General features: G+C 58.0%; 2 protein-coding genes and 1 long non-coding RNA gene across 28 annotated transcripts in view; 1 reads left to right on the forward strand and 2 right to left on the reverse strand.

Annotated features, from left to right (window-relative positions):
- Positions 1-146: 146 nt before the first annotated feature.
- LOC130145577 (uncharacterized) lies at positions 147-2,223 on the forward strand. The gene is made up of 5 exons (XR_008820611.1): positions 147-234; positions 1,241-1,276; positions 1,402-1,440; positions 1,569-1,634; positions 2,101-2,223. It is a non-coding gene; the product is annotated as an uncharacterized LOC130145577 (long non-coding RNA).
- Positions 201-15,437, reverse strand: LOC130145575 (antigen WC1.1-like). 12 transcript variants are annotated; one of them, XR_008820608.1, is made up of 16 exons: positions 15,341-15,437; positions 14,528-14,842; positions 13,037-13,888; positions 11,222-11,548; positions 10,805-11,119; positions 10,139-10,453; positions 9,617-9,679; positions 9,219-9,533; positions 8,771-8,806; positions 8,405-8,542; positions 7,608-7,721; positions 7,146-7,229; positions 6,796-6,948; positions 6,401-6,560; positions 5,130-5,346; positions 3,464-4,706 (listed from the first exon to the last, which is right to left on the reverse strand). XR_008820608.1 is itself a non-coding variant. In XM_056330532.1 (16 exons), exons 1-16 carry the CDS (start codon positions 15,405-15,407, stop codon positions 5,456-5,458), a joined length of 3,297 nt encoding a protein of 1,098 aa, XP_056186507.1. In that variant the 5' UTR covers positions 15,408-15,437; the 3' UTR covers positions 4,849-5,455. The 12 variants fall into 12 exon arrangements, 9 of the variants coding, with proteins under 9 accessions (XP_056186505.1, XP_056186502.1, XP_056186506.1 ...); XM_056330532.1 differs by lacking the exon at positions 3,464-4,706 and having other exon boundaries at positions 4,849-5,729; positions 13,037-13,348; positions 13,580-13,888; XM_056330528.1 differs by lacking the exon at positions 3,464-4,706 and adding an exon at positions 5,587-5,729 and having other exon boundaries at positions 4,849-5,346.
- A 2,994-nt stretch (positions 15,438-18,431) lies between these two features.
- Positions 18,432-21,586, reverse strand: part of LOC130145574 (E3 ubiquitin-protein ligase rnf213-alpha-like) — a 44,232-nt gene continuing 41,077 nt past the window's right edge. For 14 of the 15 annotated variants that reach the window (XM_056330520.1, XM_056330517.1, XM_056330516.1 and 11 more), the window contains 5 exons: positions 21,066-21,143; positions 20,621-20,821; positions 20,072-20,161; positions 19,576-19,736; positions 18,432-19,094 (listed from right to left, as the gene is read on the reverse strand). In XM_056330520.1, the coding sequence (XP_056186495.1) occupies positions 18,902-19,094; positions 19,576-19,736; positions 20,072-20,161; positions 20,621-20,821; positions 21,066-21,143 (723 nt within the window). In that variant the 3' untranslated portion in view covers positions 18,432-18,901. The other variant, XM_056330522.1, reaches the window with a different exon arrangement.

Consider the following 21,586-nt stretch of genomic DNA (forward strand, 5'->3'; position numbering starts at 1 on the left):
GGTGAGCTTGTGCCCAGGCTGGGCTTGTTTCCAGGGCTGGCTCTGTGCCAAGCTTGGCCTTGCCCTGGGGGCTTTTGGGGGTGGGCAAGGAGGAGGGCTGGGACGGATAAATGTGTCCCTCACCTCCTGCAGCCTCACTCAGTGCTCGCTGCACCACAGAAGAAGATGAAGGTCGCAGTTGTCAGCGTGGCCCTGCTGTGCGCCATCCTGCTGTGCGCCCCAGAAGATGCTCAGGTGAGTCCCCAGGGACACGGGGAGGGGGAGGTGGGGGTGTCCAGGCTTGGGATGGGTCTTGACTGCTGGACGTCAGCTCTCCTGTGGAATGACATTGCGGTGGTGAGCGTGAAATGCCCTGACCTGGCCTTTCCCCTTCCCAAGTGCCTCCGGCCTCCCCTGCACCTCCGTCCCTGGGCAATGAAGCTTTCTCCCTGCCACAGTTCCATCTCTTCCTGCCCTTCCTCCTGCAGTTAAGCTTCTGGTGCCTATTGCCCAGGCTCCTCACTGGGTGGTCAGACCTGTCTGCTCTCTGGGGCGGCCTGCACCCGTTTCTTTTCCTGGTGCCCCCACATCCCTCCCTTTTGGGACTCCCCATCCCATCCTTCTGGTCCCTCAGACATCTCCTGCCTGGCATCTCCCCTCTGTCCTACCTGCAGTCCCCAAATGGCCTCCCTCCGATCCTTCACAACACCTTTCTTTCACATCGTTCCCCTCAGTCCTTTGCTGTTCATCCTGTCCACTGTGGTAGTGTCACCAAATTCCCTTGCCTGAACCCACCCCCCCAAACTCTCTCCCAGTCCCCTCGGTTTGGTCCTCTGCAGTCCTCTTCCTTCTGCCCCCACCATCCGCTGTGCTTGACATCCCCGTAGCCCCTCCACTTGAACTCTTTCACCCCTTACTTGCATCCCACGCAGTCCTGTCCCTTCAACACCCCCAGCCCAGTCCCCTGCAGTCTGCTAGTTCACCCCAGTGCAGTGTCTTTGGGTCCCCCCCAGCTGCCTACCCCTCCTGTTTGGAGGTCCCGAATTGCCCACCCTGCCCTTAGGTCAGTCCCCACCCCGGCCCTGGATGAGCAGGTATCCCAGAGGAACCTGGAGAAATGCATCTGGGTGGGGGAGCAGAAGGGATTTTCCCACTCAGACCCACAGGAAGTCATGGGCCTGGGGGTACTGGGGACACGTGTGCCCCATGCACAGCCTGACCAAGCTCCAGTACCGACCACCCGTTTTCTCTTCTTCCCTAGGCATTGTCGAAAGTCGATGAAAGCCTTTTTTCGGATGTAAGTAGAGGGGTGGAATTGGAGGGCAGCCAGTCTGGGGAACTGGAGAGCACTTTGGTTCTCCCATCCCTGGCTGGGGTGGGGGACACCTCAGTGACCAGTGAGGTCTCATGGTCTCTCTACAGGAGAGTTTAGTCAAATGGGATGAACTGAAGACAGCTGAGGTGGGTACCATGAGTTCTGCTGGCCCTGGTCCCTCCCTTACATGGCCATGACACTCCATGGCATCCCAGTGTGCCCCAGTGCATCCCAGTGCACCCAAGCATGTCCCTAACCCTCTCTTTCTCCCCAGCCTGCTTTGGCTGACAAGCTGTTAGAGTATTTGCGTGTGAAACGGATGGCTATGGTTCATGTCTAGGTGAGCAGCACCATGGTGTCTCCTGCCCCACAAGGCATCCTGGGCCCCAGGGGATTCCTGAGCCCTGTGGGGTGGGCAGACCTTGGGTATGGGAGAGGGGAACGGGGGACCGTCCCATGATCCATGTCCCAGGGTGAGCTGGGCAGAGCTGCCCCCATGCCTTTCCTTGTGCTCAGCGGGGCTCTGTGGACCCAGGGGGTCACCGTGCAGGCCAGGCAGGGGCTCTGGCGCCTTGCAGAGCCCCAGGATCACCATGAGGGCTGGGCAGGCTTCTGGGAGATTTGGGGGCATCCTGGGGTAAGGGGTTTTGCATGTCATCTCTCTCTGAGGAGAGCCGAGCCCTGTCCTGGGTGTACTGAGGGCTCCAGTTCCCTTCCCCAGGTCTCTGCCGGGCGAGGTGATGGGGATAAGGCCCCTGTGCTGTCCCAGCAGACACTGGGAGTCTCCTTTCGGCTTTGTCTTTCAGGACTGTGACTGGTGGTGACACCCTTGTCCTGTCCCCCTCCAGCGGCATGAGGAGATGATCATCCCTGGATGACCCCACCTGACCCCCTGGGAGCCCCGGTCCATTTCTTTCTAATGACCAATAAACCCCCTCAGCAAAGCTACTGCGTGTCCCTGCGTGTGTCCGTGTCTGTGTCCATGTCCCCTCTCGTCTTCTGTTACAGATATGTCTGGGCATTACCACTGATTTTTACCTTAGGAATTTTTTCCTCACCCCACTGCGTGTGATGAACTTAAGGGTCTTTTCCAACCTAAGTGATTCTATGATTCTGTGATTTCATGTCTTCAGCAGGGTCAACTGTAGGGGGATATTTCCCAGGGGTCTGGGGGGGACCTGAGAGTGCTCAGGGCAGCAGAACGCAAGCGCTGATGGGCACCACCATCCTGTGTCCTTCCCTGGGCTGTGGGGTCGGGGCAGCAGCTGTCGAATGGGAAACCGATAGACAAAGGGGAAGCCAGAAATAAATATGTATCAAGACACAGACCTGAGAGATCAAACACAGCCACAATGGCAAGAAAGAAACTTCATGGCTCAGATGGGCCATTGAGAAACCACGGGCACCATTTCCAGGAAGATCAGCCTGAACTCTCCAAGATTGTGAACTGGGGGGACCCTGTACTGGGAAGGATGTGGGAATCAGCGGAGCTGTGCAAACCCCTAAGGGACGTGCAGGGGAAGGGGGGGGCAAGGAGGCATAAAGATGAAGGTCGACAGAAAAGGGTACAAAAGGTGCTGGTCCCATGTGAAATAAATAGTGATACCAATACAGGCTGGAGGGAGGGGGTGAAGGAATTGAGAGCAGCCCAGCAGAGAAGGACTTGGGGGTACTGTTGGATAAAAAGCTGGACGTGAGCCAGCAACATCCTGGGCTGCATCGAAAGAAGTGTGGCCAGCAGGTCAAGGGAGGTGATTCTCACCCTCTACTCCACTCTGGTGAGACCCCACCTGGAGTAGCATGTCCAGCTCTGGAGTCCTCAGTACAAGAAAGGGAATGATCCAAGGAACGGAACACCTCTCCTGTGAGGGAAGGCTGGGAGAGGTGGGGGTTTTGTTCTGGAGAAGAGAAGGCTCAGGAAGGATCTTTTTTCAGCCTTTCAATACTTGAAGGGGGCTTGGAAGAAAGATGGGGACAAACTCTTTAGTAGGGCCTGTTGCAATAGGACAAGGTGGAATGGTTTTAAGCTAAAAGAGGGTAGTTTCAGACCAGATCCAAGGACGGATTTTTTCATGACACAGGCAAGACAACACTGGCATAGGTTGCCTAGCGAGGTGGTAGATGCCCTGGCACTGGAAACCTTCAAGGTCAGGTTGGACAGGGCTCTGAGCACCCTGATCTAGTTGAAGATGTCCCTGCTCATGGCAGGCAGGTTGGACTGGGTGACCTTTAAAGGTCCCTTCCAACCCAAACGATTCCACGATTCTAGGATAACATGGGGCTGGGCAGTGCACTTGGCTGGCTGAGCCCTGTGCCTCATCACTGCTGTCGGTCCCTCTTCCGTCTTTCCTGTACTATTCCTGCGTATTATCTCTGTCATGCGTGCCTCTATCTGTGTGCTTCAGGGACTCAAGGCATTTTTCTTTTTCATCCATTTCCCTCTGTAAAACAACAGGATACCTCACGGCAGGTCAATGCCAGAGGAGAACGACCAGGCTAAAACTGTATTTGGAAAACCAATGTGGTAAATATTCCACAGCCTCATGGAGGAGACTGCAGGGATGAGAGAGAAACTTCCAGAAGGGCTGTCTGCCCTGCTCAGAGAGGTTGCAAGGGGACAGCACAAGTAGGATGAGCTACACTGTAGACCTGCCTTTAAAGTTTCTTGCCCATCTCTTTGTCAAACCAAAAAAGGTGGAAATGTGCCCCTGTTCCAAAAACATGGGCACGTCTGTTTGGAGACCACAAAACCAGCAGATGGGATCTCCCTGAACAGCACCTTTATGTTAAGGGTCTACCAAATGCCACCCCTTGATGTGCATTGATCGCCAAGGCAGCCTTGACCTCTCCTACGTCAATGTTCCTCGGTTATGGCAGCGCGTCCAAGTCATCGATTCTTTTCAAAACAGCTTCAGGATGGAAGTGTCCTCACAGCGTATTTAAACAGGAGAGATAATCCAGCCCCATGTACTCACTATCTGGTGAGCAGCGCACAAAGCAGGAACAGTCAGGATGAAAATCTTCCAGGTGACCGCCCGCTCTTGGGGCAGCTTCCAAAGCAAATACTCAGGTGGATTGCCCTCGGTCATTTCACAGCTGACCCACAACAGGTCTCTTTTCTATAGGCAGCGTCCCGTAAAGATATAAGCACGTCTAATCCTTGAGAAATATATAACGTCAGTGAAGAATCCGAGCCATTTCGAGTTCTTGTGAGCCGCTGATCAGTGGATTTTTATTTATCTCTTGTCATGCAGATAAAACCGGACAGGCTTTCATTAAAGCCCTGACAGGAGCCTGTATTTTCATGGGAACAAACCCAGCGACACCGGGACTTCACGCATTTGATGCCGCTGCTGCTCAGTGCGGCTGGTGGCTTTGCTGGCTGTTACACGTGGCTACTTCTGTCAGGTGCCTGTAGAGAGAAGTGAATATGTGCCGTATCTCCTGAGCCAGACCTTGGTGGCCCTATTTCCTCCCAGTGCCAGCCCACGGCACCAGCAAAGGTGCTGGTCCTCTCGTTATGCAGAGGTAAATAAATATTGTGCTGTTGTCTCTCTCCTCTGACGGCTGTGTGGGAGAGGAAGGAGGGGCAGCAGAGCCTGTTGATCCCAACATGCCCATCTTGATGGCGAGCGTGTCCCTGCTCACGGAGGTACCAGCTGTTCCCGCTGTTGTTTGGGCCACTTGCGTCCTTGAAAGAGATGCTGCCCACTGCAGTAGCTGACACCATGGGGCCTCCTAACCTCTTGTGCTCTAAGGCCGGATCCTGCTGTTTGCAGTGCTACCCTGTTGTCGCTGCTCCCTCAGGGAGCGTTGCCATGAACGCCCAGCATACCTTCCAGCCTTCAGCAGAAGAGCCCGTCAGGGCCTGAGGCTTGTGGAGATGCACCAGCAGGAGCAGGGAGGGCAGTCGGGGCTGCACATTCCTACCAAGGTGTCAAATCCTTCTCCCTGCCCTGTGTGAAAGGTTTCTCTGCCCATGGGAGCTGGGGTAGGCGACAGCCCCAGCTGAGGGAGAGGGACCCTGGCTCAGATTTAGCAGCGCCTGCTTTCTGGGAGGGACACAAAATACCCTCAGGCATGGCAACAGGAACACATGAGCCCCCTCCCAGGGAGGGTCTTCTCCAAGCCAGGGGCTGGATGTCAGCTTTGGGCTGCAGCTCACGTCTCTTGGGAATCCTTTCTTCCTCCCCATGGGCTCTCCTTCCTCTGCCTCCCAGGCAAAGGTCCCCCCAGTCCCTCCTGCTCCCACCCCCCCTGCATCTGCACACAGGTGCTGCACCGACACAAACCCAAAGGATGCTGCAGGAGGGTAGTTGGATGGGGCTGGAGCACAGGAGGGGGAGGGGTCCTGGGGATGCTGTGGCGCCTCACAGCTCTGGGGCTGTGACAGGAGCACTTGGGATCCGTGAAGGACCGAGGCAGCAGGAGCAGCCTGTGGAGACGGGGGTCCTTGAAGGGGCAATCCCAGCTCCACACGCTCCAGCGAGTGGCTCTGCGCCCTGTACCAGGGCAGTGAGGGGATCAAGCTGTCTCCTTACCACTGTGGGAGGTGATTCACAGACCACGATCCCCTGTGGGGCTGGCCAGGGTGCCCAGGGCACCATCAGCCACCTTAGGGCTCACCCCAACACAGAAGCTCTGTTGTGGCTGCTCTGCCATGGGACCAGCACGGTCCAGGCAGGTCCTGGGGGGGAGAAGAGCAACTGGGGAACCCCAGGGTGAAGAGATGGGCACTCACGGGAATTTGCAGAGCGATGTTTTTGCTGGACACTGTGGCTGGCAGGATGGAACTGTCTCCATCAGCAGGAATGTTCCCCAGGGACCATGGGCTCTTGCAGCCCCACAGCCTGACCCCGAGCCCCCTCCCCCTGAGACGTGCCCCTTCCCCAGCGCCTTGTCTTTGCATTCTGCTCCTCCAGAGCAGCCTCAGGGAGACACCACTGAGCACCAGCTCTGGCTCAAACCCCCAAAAGGCTTTTAGTAAGAACAAATACGGGGCATAAAAACAGGGTAATGAAAGCAGGGGGTGCCTGGCTGTTTCTGCTACCCGTGGGAAAAGGGGGATGGTTCCCTCCTGCTCACAGCTCTCCCAGCTGCACTGACCTCGCATCCCTCCCTGGTGCCACAGCCTCTGTGTCCTCAGGAGGATGTGCCAGAGACACTTCTTCAGCATCGTCATAGCCTGCGCTCTCCAGGGACAGGGACCAGGCACCTTCCACAGCTCCAGGAGCCCCAGCACTTCTCTGGGAGGGCAGGTTTGCCCCTGCAGGCACCAAGGCAGGGCAATGAACAGGTGCCCCTCCTGGTCTGCGTATCACCTTCCTCTCTTCTCACCAGTCCTGAGGTGTTCAGCTCCATTTCCCATGCCCAGACCCCCCTGCCCTCCCCAAGGAAAACTCCCGGGGCAGGTTCCCCCATCCCAGGATTCTGGGTTCTCAGTATTCATCCAGCACCAGGGATAGTGCCCCAGGAACCGCAGCACTCTCTTTCCCTCTCACCTCCAGGTGCATCCATGGGCCCTGCTCCCTCCTCTGGTGCCACGGGCATTTCCCAGTCTCCCTGCCTGGACACAGGATCCTCCCCAGGGCCAGAAGCCTCCCTAACATCATCATAGCCATCTGCTTGGTAACCTCCAGGCGGGTCAAGGACATCTGAAAGGAGAGGGGACCCGGTGACAGTGAGAAGGAACCTGCAGAGTGGAAGACGGGAGGGCACAGGGCTCAGGCACTGATGCAGGCAGCACCACAGGAGACTCCCCCCCGCCATGTCCTCCTCCACTCTGATGGTGACATCCCTGTTCTTCACACATCTCCAGGGGGGCGAGAGCCGCTCCTTCCCACACCGTTACCTGGTGCTGGCCCCAGACCATCCTCCTCCTTGCTGTCCTGGGGGTAGGGCTGCAGCTTGATTGGGAACCCCTCTGAATAGGAGCCTGGAGAGAGGTGCAGCAGGTGTGAGCACTCTGCTGACCAGGCTTGTGGTCAGTGCTACTGGGGACAGGGGACCCACGGAACCAGGGCTGAGTGGGGAGAAGGGCTCAGGACTCCCCCCACTGCCCTGGGACAAATGCTGTCCCAGAGTGGCCCCCAGAGCATCTTCCCTCACCCCTCAGGTGTCACACAGGGTGCGGAGGCAGGCAGAGGGGGGCTGTTCCCAGCTGGGATGGGAAGAGCTGGTGGGGAGGAAGCTCCTCTGTTGGGCTCAGGACCTGGCTGCTCTCCCCACAGACCCACCACTGCAGACGGACATGGGTTGGGGGTGAGGAGGCAGACCCTGGCAGATGTGCCCCCCATGAGGGACCCACACCTACCTGAGCCCCTGAATTTCGCCTCTTTCTCCCACGCCAGTCTGTAATTGATTTCCTCATACACAGCCGCAGGGAAGGGCTCCCAAGATGTCCCAGAGCCCACAGAGAGAGGCAGGGCTGGACCAGGGACAGGCAGAGAGGGGACAGGATCATGCTCTGCTCCCCCAGCTTTGGTCCACTGGGCCAGCAAAAGGCCGTCGTCACAGCACAGCCCCGCTGCCCTCTGGTCACAGCTACCACTTCCCCAGTGAGGGCATGGAGATGGTCTGGGGCAGCACCCGCCGCCCAGAGATGGTACGTGTGCCCCTCTGGCCCCAAGCCCACGTGCTGAGCTTGGAGCAGCTCCCATCTTCCCTCTCCCGCTGGATCTGCCCCCTCTCTGCCCCATGGATCCAGAGCACAGCCCCTGCCCTGCCGTGGGGAGGTCAGGGCTGGGCAGAAGAACGAGCACCTGGGGGCCTGATGCCGTGGGGATTGACCCTGCTGCCCTGTGCTCCTCCTGGCACCCGCCCCTGCCACAGAGCCCCCTGCCCCGAGTGCCGCCAGTGTGATGTCCTCGCCTGTCTCCCCTCTGCTCCCATTTCTGTCCTTGCCCCATCCTTAACTCCTCCTGTGTCTGGACTCTCTCTGCCCCTTGCTGCTGGTGGCCTGTGGTCAGGCAGCGAGGCCATACACGGGAACGAAGGTGGCACACACTTTTATCCCCCCCAGCTCTGCCTGTGCCACTCACCAGCACCTCACAGCACCCCTGGCCTTGCCATGGCGCATCTTTCCCCCAGGGCCACTGAGGAAGGACCCACCTTTGCGCCAAGCCCTGGCGCTTTGTATTTGCCCAACCAGGAGGGCCAGGAGCAGGCAGAGAAGGCCCCCCAGGATGATGCAGATGACGACAGGTAATGAGATGCTCCTGCTGCCAGTCAGATGCTCTGGGGTGGGATCTGCGTGGCAGGAACACAAAAAGGGCAGCAGCAAGCCTGGGAGAGGTGGGGGGATAGGACACTCTGGTCCTGACCTCCACTACACTGGGGTAGACAATGGAGTGATGGAGAAACTGGGTAAATGACACCCCTCCCCAACCCCTGCCCCCACCACCACTACCTCCATGCCTCTTCTTGGGAGTTTCACGCCCCAGCAAGGGGCCAGTGCTGGTGGGAAGGACAGGATACCTGTTTGGGAAGCTGGTGCTGCTGTTCTGAGTGGAGCTGCAGAGGAAGAGAAGGGGAGTTGGGCTGAGAGGGTGGGCGTGCAGGTACCAGGGGGCCTCCTCTCAGACATGCCGTGTGTGTGTGTGTGTGTGCGTCTGTTCCTGGCATATCCCACCCAAACTGCCCCTCCTCCAGGTGGTGGGGACAGAGTCCAGGGTCCTGCTCTGGGTATAGGGCAGGATGCGTGCAGGTAGCCTGGTAGGTGCCCCTGGGGGCTTCAGGGTCCTGCAGGCAGAAGCCAGAGGACATCCAGCCCCACTGGAGGGGCTGCTGCCCAGCTGGCTCCCGTGCCCCACAGGGATGGCCTTGTTCTTAGGACCTCTGGAGGTGCGATAGGACCCAGTGGGGAAAACACCTTCCCTGGTTCCTCGCCAACAGCCCCGTGAGGGTTCCCAGCCCCGCAGCTCACCCGAGCAGCGCACAGAAGCATCCTCCTTGTGCCGGCACGCACCGCTGTCCCCAGGCTGTGCCCAGCAATCCTGCAGAGACAGCTCTGTCCCCCGGCACTCCACCTTCTCCAGCCAGATGGGGCCCATCCCCTGCCCAAACGCAGCCTCGTCCAGGGCAGACACCGCAGGGCCGCAGCCCAGCTGCCTACACGCCACCTCAGCATCCTGCATGTCCCAGGAGTCATCGCACACCGTCCCCCAGGAGCCGCGGTGCCAGATCTCCACCCTGCCCGAGCACTTGTCCTCGCCTCCCATGGCACGAATCTTCTCCCTGTCTGGAGAAGGCAGAGACCTCCCAGAGCACCAGGAAGCAGGCAGAGCCCCACCAGGTGAGGGGGACACACACAGGAGCAGCTACCTGTGCAGCTCGTGGAGTTTGGGCATGGGGGCTCCAGGGTCGGGGGCGCTTCTGTCCAACTCCCTACAGAAGGAAATGCTGCAGTGAAGGGGCTGCTGAGGGGAGGGTCATACAGCAGAGAGTGGGGCTGAGCTCTGCTCCTGCCTCCCCGCATCGCCTTACTCTCAACGGTGGTCACACAGGGGACATGCACGGCAATGTGGGGGACCCTGACTGCTCATCCCCAAAGGGGTCGGGGCTCACAGAGCAGCAGGAGGGTATCCATGGAGGGTATGCTCCTTGGGGCCCTGGCTGGTCTCTCTGGAGACCTCGCCTGGAGACCCCCAGGTGCTGCTGCGAGCCTGGCTGGCAACTGCTGGTGAACGTGTGGGGCTCTGCGAGCTGGAGTCCCATTTGTGCCACCAGCAGCAGCAGGGTCTGGCAAGTAAAGTAAAAGCCCCGGTGGCCCCCTTTCTGTGCTTGATGGCACCCAGCAGGGAGCATGGGCTGGGGGGGATGCATGTGCCCAGGTAGCTCAGTTACCGTTGCAGGTGATGTAGGTCTCATCTCGCAGGTCACGGCAAGACTGTGGGTTCCAGGGAGAAGAGGGGCACTGCCAGAAAGAGCTGATTCTCTCCTCACACTGCACGTGATCCAGCCAGGTGGGGCCGGACACCCTACCATAGGGTAGGCGCATTTCCAGAGACCCTCTGTTCCCACAGCCCAGCTCCTTGCATGCCAGCGACACCGTTTTGGGAGTCACTGAGTTGGAGCAAACGCCACCCCATGTGCCATTGTAGAAAACTTGCAGCCGCCCGGAGCAATTGTTGCTGTTCTCCAGCCTCAGGGCCATGAAATCTGGGAGGAAAGACCCCAAAACCTAACAGGCTACTCTGGGGCTCTGGGGGCAGAGAAGCCTCTTCACCCAACACACACACACACACACACAGAGCAGGCTCTCAGCTGGGCAGAGGCACCTCCCTTTTGCCAGGGGACAATGATGTCCCTGATGGCCGGACACCCACGCCCTCCCTGACAACCCTTGGGGACACCTGGTGGGACCAAGGAGGTTCATGCAGGGGCACCCCCAGGACAGGCTGAGGCAGGAGGGGCTCAGAGACAGCCAGGAACAGCCTCAGCCATTGCCAGCTTTCCCCTTGTTCCCACTTCCCCAGGCACAGGGATCCCACCACAGCTCCTGGCACACACCTGAGCAGATGACTCCTGCGTCCTCTTTGTGCCCACAGTCCTGCTGCTCCCAGGACACTGCTGGGCAATCCCAGAGAGCAGATTCATTCCCAGAGCAGTTCACGTTGTCCAGCCAGATCTCCCCGGAGCCTGCCCCGAATTGAGCGAAGCGAACGGCATCCACTGCCCCTCCGCAGTCCAGCTGGCGGCAAACGACGGTGGCATCAAGCAGGTCCCAGCCATCATCGCAGACAGTGCCCCAGCTGCCCTGGTTGTAGACCTCCACTCTCCCGGCGCAGCGCCCAGGCCCGTCCACCAGCCGGATTTGCCAACTCCCTGTGGTGGGAAGAAACCCCGGCTGCCATCAGGGGCTGGTGTCCACCCAGCCCAGAGCCTGCGGGGGGGGATGGGCAGGGGGGTCTGGGCAGTGCCACTCACCTGAGCAAACCACCCCCACGTCCTCCATCATCTCCGCCACCCGCGCATTCTTGGGCAGGGAGGTGCGGCAGGCGGTCAGGCTGGTCTCCTGCCCTGCACACCGGACCCCTCGCAGCCCCACGGGGCCCCTCCCTCTCTGAGCCTTCAGGGGTTTGTAGGCTGCCGTCGCTGCTCCACACCGCAGCTGCTGGCACACCACATTGGCCTCCTGCATGTCCCAGTTGTCATCCAGGACTCTGCCCCATGTCCCGTGGTGGAAGATCTCCACTCGCCCGTTACACTGGCTCTCCCCACCCACCAGTCGCAGGGATTTGGAGTCAGCTGGGCCTGGGAAGAGCAGCCATGGTCCAGCCTTGGTGGCATTGGTGGCATGCCTCCAGGCTCTGATCCTTGGAGCTTGCCTGCCTATCCCCAGCCCTCCACAAGGAGCTCCTGGGCCAGGGCTCCATGGGGCTGGTTGCCACTTCCTGAGCCTTCCTGAATGAGGTGCCAGCCTTGCTCTTGGCAGGGCAGAGTCACAGAGCATCCCCCTGCCAAGGCAGGTCCCGTGGGAGGGACCAGCGTGGGCCAGGGGTGGGCAGTGCCACAACAGGCTTTGCCCAGCCTCAGCACTGTCACTGCTGAGACCCAGCACAGCCCGCATGGCTCTGCCTGTCCGTGTCCCTGGGAATGGGGACCGGGAGCCGGCGTCCCTGGCAGGGAGCAGAGCGAGGGGGGCCTGCCCAAGCGAGCGGTACAAGCCTGGGGCTTGTGCTGAGCAGGGGGCAAAGCCTGTCTGTTAAAGAAAATGTATCTGGAATTAAGAAATTTAAATTAAGACTTTTAAAGTGCTGAAGCTGCTGAATGGCAGAACCAAGCCTCGTCCCTAGTGTAGCCCTGATCCAAGGCTGGTTTAAAACTTGGTCAAGTTCATCAGTGGCAGAACAGAGAAGCAACAGATGATCAATTTGTGCACACAGGTGCTCCCAGAAATGTGGGTGTTTCTAGGAAAAATTAGTATACAAATAGGAATATTCATATTAGTATTCAATATTACTAGGAGTAATCAGAGTATTCAGAATTAGTGAATAGGAATTGCTTGTTCAAAGACGAAGCGTGCTTGAAGGAGTGTGTGAGTTAAAGCAGCAGAAAGAAGATCACGATCCGAGGAGGAGCCTGGAACCGAGGAGATGAATCCCCTGGGACAGGGTCAAGTGATGGATTTGCAGAATTGACAGGACCAAAGGAAACTCCTAAAAACTTCAGACACCAACTAATGGTTTGATAAGTGTCTATAAGCCATGCTGTATCGCTTGGTTCTCTGCCACTCACTGGGGTGGTGGCCCAGCTCCGAGTGGTAATGAAAGCAAGCCCAGCGGTAACCACATCCGCGTGTTTTCCCTTTAACACCAGCCCCACTTGAAGCTCAGCCCCTTGGTGTGCTGCTCCTGCTGGGGGCACCCCGGCAGACCCTGTGGTGGTCAGCTTGGGCTCTGAGCATATCCCTGGGGGGCTGGGACAGGGCCGTCTGCAGCCAGAGGAGTGGGGACAAGCCCTGCAGCCCTGTCCCAGGCCCATCCCACCATGGATGAGTCTGAATGGTGGAGTCCTGGCCGTGGATCCAGGGCTGGAACTGCCACCTTGAATGGCAAAGACACCTGCCCCTATTCAGTCCTCTGCTCTCCCACAGCAGAGCCGTCAGTCCGAGTGGGGAAAGCCCTCCAGATTGCTCCTGGTGGAATCCTGGCACTGGCACGGGGTACCCTGCTTTGGGTTGCTGTCTTGCATTCAAGAGGGAAATGGAATTAACCCATTTTTTGTTCTCCCAGCACTCACCTGAGCAAATGACAGCGGCTTCATCCTCACGGGAGCAGGGTGAGGCCCCCAGGGTGGTCATGGAGCACTGCCCCAGGTGCTCTTCAGTCCCGTTACAGTGAAATGAATCTCTCCAGATGGGGCCAGTTCCTCTCCCAAAGCGCCCTCGCTCGGGAATGGTCTCCGCAAACCCGCAGTTGAGGTGACGACAGAGAACGTGGGCATCCAAGAGATCCCAGCGGGAGGCACAGAGGCTGCCCCAGGTCCCCTGCACCTGGACCTCCACCCTCCCCTCGCACGCTGTGCCATTGTTCAGCCTGAACCCCGTGTACTCTGGGAACAGAGAAGGACGAGGCAGGGCAGACCTGTGCTCTCGCTCCCTCAGCAGCTGGAGGAGAGGCCAAGCGGAGGAGACCCTGCCCTTCTCTTCCTTCTGCATCACTTTAGGGCTGCAGGCAACCACGTCACGCCTGCCATCCTCACGCCTGGCGCAGCACCCTCCCTGCCCTACTCCCCTGTCCCCAGCATCACCCTCCTGTTTGACGCCCCAGCAGGAATCCTTACGTGTACAGATGATGCCAGCGGCGTTCCCGTGGGTGCAAGGCTGGTCCCTGGGAGGTCCCCTGGGGCAGGAGACGAGGAGGGATTCATTCCCCATGCACTGCAGTAGTCCGTTCCACATGGGACCGGCGTGCTCTCCAAAGGGAGCTGCCCCAACCACGGACAGGGCTGCGCCGCACTGCAGCTCCCTGCAGACCACATCAGCGGCTTTGGGACCAAAGTCTGAGTCACAGACGGCTCTCCAGCTGCCCCTGCTATGGATCTCCACGCGTCCTGAGCAGGGGCTGTCACCTCCAGTCAGCTGGACAAATCCTGGAGAAATCAAAGACTCCTAGGAGTCCCTCGAGCCCTCTGGCAGTTACATGCCCACGTCCCATCTCCAAGGCAGCTGCAGGCAAAAAGCCCACCACACCCCCCCAGAGCTCCCAGGGGGTGCTGGTGTCCCAGACATGCCAGGGCCCCCCTGCTGCTCCTCAGACATCAGCACGGCACTTGTGGGTTTCCTTCTCTCCCAAACCCCCAGCCCCAGGGGCGGCTCAAAGCCTGGCACCGGGCATGGCAGCACCCAGAGCACCAGAGCCCAAGGAGACCCTGCCCCGGGGCTGTGGGTGGCCGCGTGAGCTGCTCTCAGTGCCACTGGCCTCAGGGGACCTGGTCCTCAGCACTGTGAGAGAGGTCCTGGCTGAATGGGAGGAGAAAGATGGGAACCAACAGAGGCTGCGGGCCCAGGGCACCCACAGAGGGTGGGCTGCGCCACATCAGGGGTCAGGCAAGGGCAGGTTCCCGCTGGCCCTTCCTCAGGGCTCAAGGAAACCAGCAATGACTGTCCCAGCCTAGCAGTGTGACCAGCCACACCAGGCCATTCCCCAGTGCCCCCCGTTTCCCTGAGGGCACATCCAGGTGCCTTCCCCCACCCCAGCCGCAAAGGTGGGCGATTGGCTGGCCCCGTACCTGAACAGATCACTCCAGCATCCAAACTGTGGTTACAGTCCTCCTGGTACTCTCTTCTGTTTGTGCAGTCAGACAGGGCACGCTCTGTGCCGCGGCAGTGAACGCCAAACATCCAGACAGGGCCAGATCCTGGCCCGAAGTATTCGTACTTAGGAGCTCCCACAGCAGACCCACAACCCAGCTGGTTACAAACCACCGTAGCATCCTTCATGTCCCAGAATACACCACACACGGTCCCCCACTGGCCTTGTTGCTTCACCTCCACTCTCCCAGCACAGCGCCTGCCGCCGTTCACCAGCCTCACCTCTGCAGCCCCTTCAAATATCAACACAGGATGGGTCAGGAGAGGTCTCCGCGGCCCAGACTGGATCACGGGCACGTGGATGGGAACCCTTCACCCTCTGGGTGATCCCCAGGGCGGTGTGGGTGTGAGAGTCCCTCCTCTCCCCGCAGGCTGCAAAAAGCCTGGGGGTGCCCGGTGAGAGACCTGCTGGGCCGTTGAGCACCCCATAGCCTGCAGCACCTTCTCCCACTGCCTCTTGCCCATGCCCACCCATACGGCACATCCAGCCCTGCACCAGGCACCCTCTCCTCCCCAGCCCATCAACCTCTGCACGGTGCCATGTCCCCAGGCCCTCATCCCTCTCTCCCAACCAAAGGGACATAGGGAAAGGCATAGCACTAGCTGAATGAAGCCCCTTCTCCCCCTCGCCTCAGTGGCACCTGCAAAGAAACCCCATTCCCAGCGGTGTCCCAACAACCGCGCTGCTGCCTGCTGACCCCAGGCTGTGGGACAAGGGACCCCAGGCTTACCCCTGCACAGCTGCACCCAGGGCAGCAGCCACAGCACCTGAAAGAACAGGAGTCCCTCCTTCCCCATCCTGAGCTGCACCTCACTCCCTGTCACGGCTCCTGGGCACTGACAGGGACGATGACGCCAGGAGGCTAATATACCCCTGCAGATGCCGACCCAGCTGCAGGAGGAGCCAATAGAAGCAGCAGCACCTTTTTAGACGCTATCCGGAGCTATCTCCCCCTCCGACACAGGCTAGCCCTCCAATGAATTTCTCCAGCACTGTTCATGACCATATATGAGGGACACATGTCTGTCCTGAGGTGGGCGCCATGGTTGCTGCAGCGGGAGATTGTTGTGGGACAAGCTGGGTGTGGAGGGCAAATGAGTCTGTCACCCCCTTGCACCCCTCTACGGGGACTGGGAGCACTGGGCATCTCCTGCGCTTGGCTCATCCAAGAAGTCAAGAGGCCAAGAGGCCATCTGCCCCTGAGCGGTGGGAACCACAACACTGAAACCGCTCTGGGGTCTGCATCAGGACAGGAAGGAAACAGCCCCTGCCCCTGCTACAGACCCCACCGTGCTGGGAGCAGTGGCTGGGAAAGATCCTTGCCCAGGGAAAGAGCTTCATCCCAGGAGCTCTGGCTGGCTTGTCCCACCTTGAAGCACCCCACGGTGGGTCCCCTGCAGGAGCTGCACCATGTCCCCGTCACGGCAGCAGACATGCCACCCAAAGGCTCAGAAGTGTCCCTGCCTCTCAGCATGTCACCCAGGAGCCGTTATTCCCCTGGGCAGATTGGGAGCTGGAGCCTGCAGGTGCACAAACCACAGCCCACGTGGCTTCGCGGCATCCGCCGCGCTCCCCCCGCAGCGCCTGGGTGAGAAGCCTGTGGTTTCCTCCTGGCAGCATGCTCAGGCACATCCCTGCAAGAGATGGAGCCAGGCAGCTCCTGTCCCTCAGGATGCCCCATGTGGCTGCTTCACACTGAGCCCCACGGCCATGGGATGCCACTGGAGATGTGACTTCAGAGCCTCCTGGTGCCACTCCCATGTTACACTGTCACACGCGGGCACGTGCCGTGTACAGTTCTTCCAAAAACCTGTATTTAGGGTGCATGTGGGTGTGTGTGCACATTATTTTGATGATATCAGAGGCACCTACACAAGCCATAGCCCTGCTCTTGGCCTAAGATCTGCTCCAGCACCAGTGAAACTACATGCTCCTACACAAGCCACGTGCATCCTGCTGGCCTGTGCATCACTCGGCCACAGGTGATGTCATAGCACCTATGCCTGTCATGTGCCTGTTCCTGGCCTATCAGGTGTTCCGGCACCACTGACATCACAAGGACGTTCACAAGCCGTGTGCCAGCGCCTGGCCTATCATTGACTCAGGTGCCAGTAGCCTCACAAGCACCTACACAATCCATAACTTGCTCCTACTCTATCAGCCGCCTGGGCACAAACGACCTCCTAAGACGCTGCACAACCCACGGGCCCTTTCCTGGCCTATGGGGTCCTCCAATGACGTCGCAAACCCCTACATACACTTTTGGCCTTCACTTGGCCTATCATCTACTCAGCCACGGGCAACCTCCGCAAGCACGTATCCACCCGTTTGCCACCTCCTGGTGTTCAGGTCCTCCACAAGCCGTGAGCCTCCTCGGGGTCCCTCAGCTACCGTGGCAGCTGCCACCTCACAAGCACATTGGCCACATGCTCCCCCGTGGTGGCACAACTCCAGTCACACCCTCACCCCTCCACAGCGAGATGCAAGGGACTGGTGGAAAGGCAAAAGTCAGAGAAAAACTCAAGGGTTTATCCATTTTATACCTCAGGCTTTGTGGCCATGTTGATTTCATTTCTATAGATTTATAGGGAAGCCGGACGTGCTCCTTTTCCTTTTGTTTCTATTCACATTTAAATATTTATTTAATCAGGAGGACCTGAACAGCCAGGATGTGGCAAATGGGTGGATATATGCTTGTGAAGGTCGCTCGTGGTTGAGTAGCTGATATGCCATATATATACACACACATATATATACACACTTCTATATATACACATATATAGAAGTGTATCCAAAAAATTAAATATTTAAATATTAAGCATTTAATTCTTCAGTCTATTCACTCTTATTAAATGAGGTTTGATGTGTTTCATACCTATGCCTTTGTGGCTGAATTAATTTTAATTCTATAGCTTTATAAATGACCATCTGTACATAGAAATGTATACACATACAGACATATATAGAAGTGTATCCATAAAATTACTGTGTCCACTTTTCAATGCTGGCTGAGAACACACAAGCGTGACGGTGCCGAGGAGTAGCCATCAGCCAGCCACCGAGCAGCGTGACGTGACACGAAACGGCTGCAGAAATGGGCTGAGAAGAACCTCATGGGGTCCTGCCCCTGAGGACAGAGAGCCCCTGGCACCAGGACGTGATGGGAACACCAGCATGTACAGCAGCTTGGTAGAAAAGGTGCTGGTGGACACCAAGTTGGCCATGAACCATGAGTTTTTGCCACAAAGGCAGCTAGCTCATGGTGGAGGGAGAGGGTCCTTCACCTCTGTTCTGGTGAGGCCACACCTGGAGAAGCTGGGTCCAGTGCTGGGCTTCCCAGTACAAGAGAGACATGGGCATACTGGAGAGAGTCCAGGGAAGATGAGGAAGGGATTGGAGCATTAGGTTGCAGGGCTGGTGCCGTACTCATGCCATGATCATGAATCTACCTTTGAGAAGCCAGATCTATCTTTGAGAAGTCGGGTCTGCCTTTGAGAAGAAGCTGAGTCTGTTGGGAGACGATGGGATTCACCTGACCAACTGGGACAAGTGGGTCTTCATCAGCAAGCTGGCCAGACTTCTACGGAGAGCTTTAGACTAGACTTAGGGAAGGGCCACCAAGACGATGAAGAGACAGGAGCAGCTCTCCTAGGAGAGACTGAGGGAGCTGGGATGGCCCAGCCTGGAGAAGACACTGGGGAAGTCTCATCAATGTGTGTGTGTGTATATATATATATATATAGTCTATAGATACCCACAGGGAAGGTGTGGAGAAGCCGGGTCCCCTCCGCCACCATTTTGGGAACAACATGAAATCAAGATGGGTTCTTGAGCATTTAATGATGCAGGAAAGGAAAGAAGGGACAAGACAGGACAGAAGCCACCAGCAAAGGGCACAGGGACACACAGAAGCACTCCTTGGCCAGCACTGGGGTGGTAGAGGGGCTCCAGCTCCCCAGACCCTCCCTTGGGGGCTGCTGGGGGGCAGAGTTGGCCAACTGAGGACAGCAGTAGCAGCACTGGGGACATGTCCATGGGGATGATCTCCAAGTTCGTGCTGTAGCTCAGCAGGGTTGGAGGGACAGGGAATGCTTGGGGTGCCTGAGCAGCCAATGGTGGGTCCAAGTGAGAGCTTCTCACCTGGCCTCAGGGAACAGGGGTTTGGGTGTTTGGAAGCTTGGGCTGCTCCAGGAGCCCACACATAGCTCATGTGTTGCCTCCAGAGCTGGAATGAGAGGTACATGTTTCCTCTGCGCCCATGGGGACAAGCCACCCCATCGCAAGAAAGGGGCTAATGGCTGCCTTGAGCTGGCCTCTCCTGGCCGTAGGCAGGGATGTTGATCTGACTGGTCTTTGCAGCCGTCCTCCAGACGGAGAGGATGTTCTTGATGGGAATGTTTGGTTCCAGGACATTTGTGAGGATGGCGACAGAGTCCTCAGGGATTTTGTTGTCTTCCAGAAAGCACCTAAAGGCAAACTGCAGCCTGTGGGTGAGGCAGAGGAGGTGGGGTGAGCAGGTGGAGGTGGGATGGATGTCCCACCACCCCCAGCAGCCAATCATGGCCGATGCTGGCTGTCAACAATAAGCACTATCTTGGTTAAGGTTGCTGGTCAATAGCGGCTCTCAATGATGGCCAAGGTTTCTGGTCAATGGTGGCCAATGCCTCATGTTAGAGGCTACCTTGGAGTATCTCCAGTGGCATCAGGAGCCCACGAGTCAGCTGATGGTCAGGCATAAGAAAAAGCTCTTCCCATCAGGGGTGATGCCACTTTGGGACAGCCCCGAAGATAAGCATCTCCAAAGACAGAGACACACCAACTCGCAACCAGTTGAGGCCTTGAGTAACCTGCCTGGAGCAGGACTTGGACGAGAGACCTTCAGAGGTCCTTCCCCAACCAGACCCTCCTAGGAAGCTGTTACTTCTGCCACCACTCTGTCTGTCCCAGGATATGATCTGGACTTACGGATGGTCAGGCTGGTGCTTGGACAGTGCCACCATGATCATCTCGTGCAGCTCGATGAGGAAGAGGTCGAGGTTGGTGTTGGACAATTTGGAGGACAAGGCTTTTGCCTGCATTGCATCCAGATTTGCTTGGAACTGCTTGGGTACCAAGCAGAAGGGATCCTAAAAAGACCACCAGCGTCAGCAACAGGGAGACCCCAGCACACCCCACCCAGATGGATCTGGAAGCAACATCTGATGGAGGAAGGAGAACCACAACCCTCTTGTCTCCTTGAACCTCACATCAGGGCCACCCAGAGAGCTTCCAAGATGTGAGCCAGACTTGAAAGTACCCAGGGGAGTGGATTATCTTGAGGATGGGCCAGAGACCTTGATTTTACCCAGGGAAGGGATGAGACAGAGGTGTCAAAAACGCTGCCTGGCTGCAGCAGTGTAGATCTCCTTTCTCCTCCCAGGGGAACAAAACCCCTCCCTTCCCCAAGCCTCATCTCCCTCACCTGGTTCATCTGTGCCAACAGCATGGACCTGCGAGCTGCCAGGACCTGCCACAGTGACAGGATGTGCTTCAGCTGGGTGTTGGGCACCACCTGAAGAATGGGGATAGAGAAGTACAGGTGTTCGGGTCATTGGAAGTGTCCCATCCATGCTCAACTCCAGTGTGTCCTGGAGGAGGACACATTGGGCCACCAACATCCTCCAATGGCTGCACCTCAACTGCCCAGTTCAAGCATCCAGGTGGGCTCCCACATCACTGGTGTCCCTCAAGGAACTACTGTGGGCCATCCACAGCACCAGAGGTGTCCCTGAGTTTGACAGACACAGCATGAAGACCTGGCACCACCCAGCCAAGCTTTTAAACCCACCCTGGTGCCCAGGATCTCTTTGCTCCAAGTAGGAGACCCCCAGCCCTCCATGGACACTAGACTTGGGGAACTTGGAGCATGTGAAGGTGGTGGGAGCCATGGGAGACACAAAGTCCTGCCCAGAGAGGCAGGGGTGAAGGCATGAAGGTCCCACTTCCCACCCACCCTGAATCCTTCACGCACCGGCACATCCTTGAACTGCTTTGCACTGGCATCCATCCTCAGCTCCTGCTGGATGTACTCGGGCAGCGGGCGCTTCGGGTCACCACCTGTCACAGCCAGGAACTCAGCAGCCACCTTCAGAGTTGCCAGGACATTGGAGATGGCGTTGACTGAGCGGGCCTCTTCCATGATGCGCTTCTGCTGGTTGATGCTGAGCGGCTCCTGGCAGCAAGAATGGCAAGAATGTGACCTGGCAAGGGCTGGGAACACCACAAAATGATGCCTTCCCAGACTGCTCATCCCCCTGGCACAGAACTGAGTCCTGCCAGGTCTCCCAACCCACTACTTGAGTTGGCCTTGGGTCTTCTCACACATCTTCCCAGTCTTTGTGCCCCCATTGTGACAGAGAACTTGAGGGGAGACCTCAGGGTTGGATGGAGGAGAAGACCGGTGATCCATTTCCTACCTGGTCCAGTTGGTCCCTGACTTTCATCTTGGTGTCCTGGAGGGTCCTCACATTGTTGCGGGGAATGGATGGAGCCGTCTGGAAAGGGTTTGGGACAGCTGGTTACAAATATGCCTGGTGGCACTTAACAGGGGCCAGCAGAGAAGCTCATCTGGGCAGGTGTGGGCCATGGGATGTCCCTGAGGGTTCTGCAGGAGGTGGTGGATGGCCTCCTGAGGCCACTGTGGGGTTGTGGAGATCGGGGGAGGACCCTGATGTCTGGAAGAAGGCATTTCTGTGAAGGAGGATCTGAGGAGCTCACAGCCTCACCTCTGTCCCCAGCAAGGCAATGGAGAAAGTCCTCTTGGGAGCTACTTCCAAGGACCAAAAAGATCCTAGGAACAGCCCGTGTGGACTGGTCACCTTTAGGAGAGCATGCACAACCCACGTGCTGCAGGACAGCCTGATTCTAGTGTCCCCAAGTCCCCTTTTCCCACCGGCTCCAGGCTGCATTTCACAGAATGGAGACCAACAGCCCCAGT

The sequence above is a fragment of the Falco biarmicus genome, chromosome 3 (genome assembly GCF_023638135.1).
Source record: "Falco biarmicus isolate bFalBia1 chromosome 3, bFalBia1.pri, whole genome shotgun sequence".
NCBI classification, from domain to species: domain Eukaryota; kingdom Metazoa; phylum Chordata; class Aves; order Falconiformes; family Falconidae; genus Falco; species Falco biarmicus.

What these genes read in the sequence shown, in the direction of transcription:
- LOC130145575 (XM_056330526.1), bottom strand. Translation starts at nt 15,407, where the DNA reads ATGGGGAAGGAGGGACTCCTGTTCTTTCAGGTGCTGTGGCTGCTGCCC. An exon ending in CGCCAGGGCTTGGCGCAAAG is followed by an intron (nt 7,722 to 8,404) that starts GTGGGTCCTTCC and finishes TCCCTGGTCCAG; the next exon opens with CCCTGCCTCTCTCTGTGGGC. An exon ending in GCACCAGGGAGGGATGCGAG is followed by an intron (nt 5,730 to 6,400) that starts GTCAGTGCAGCT and finishes CCGTCTCCACAG; the next exon opens with GCTGCTCCTGCTGCCTCGGT.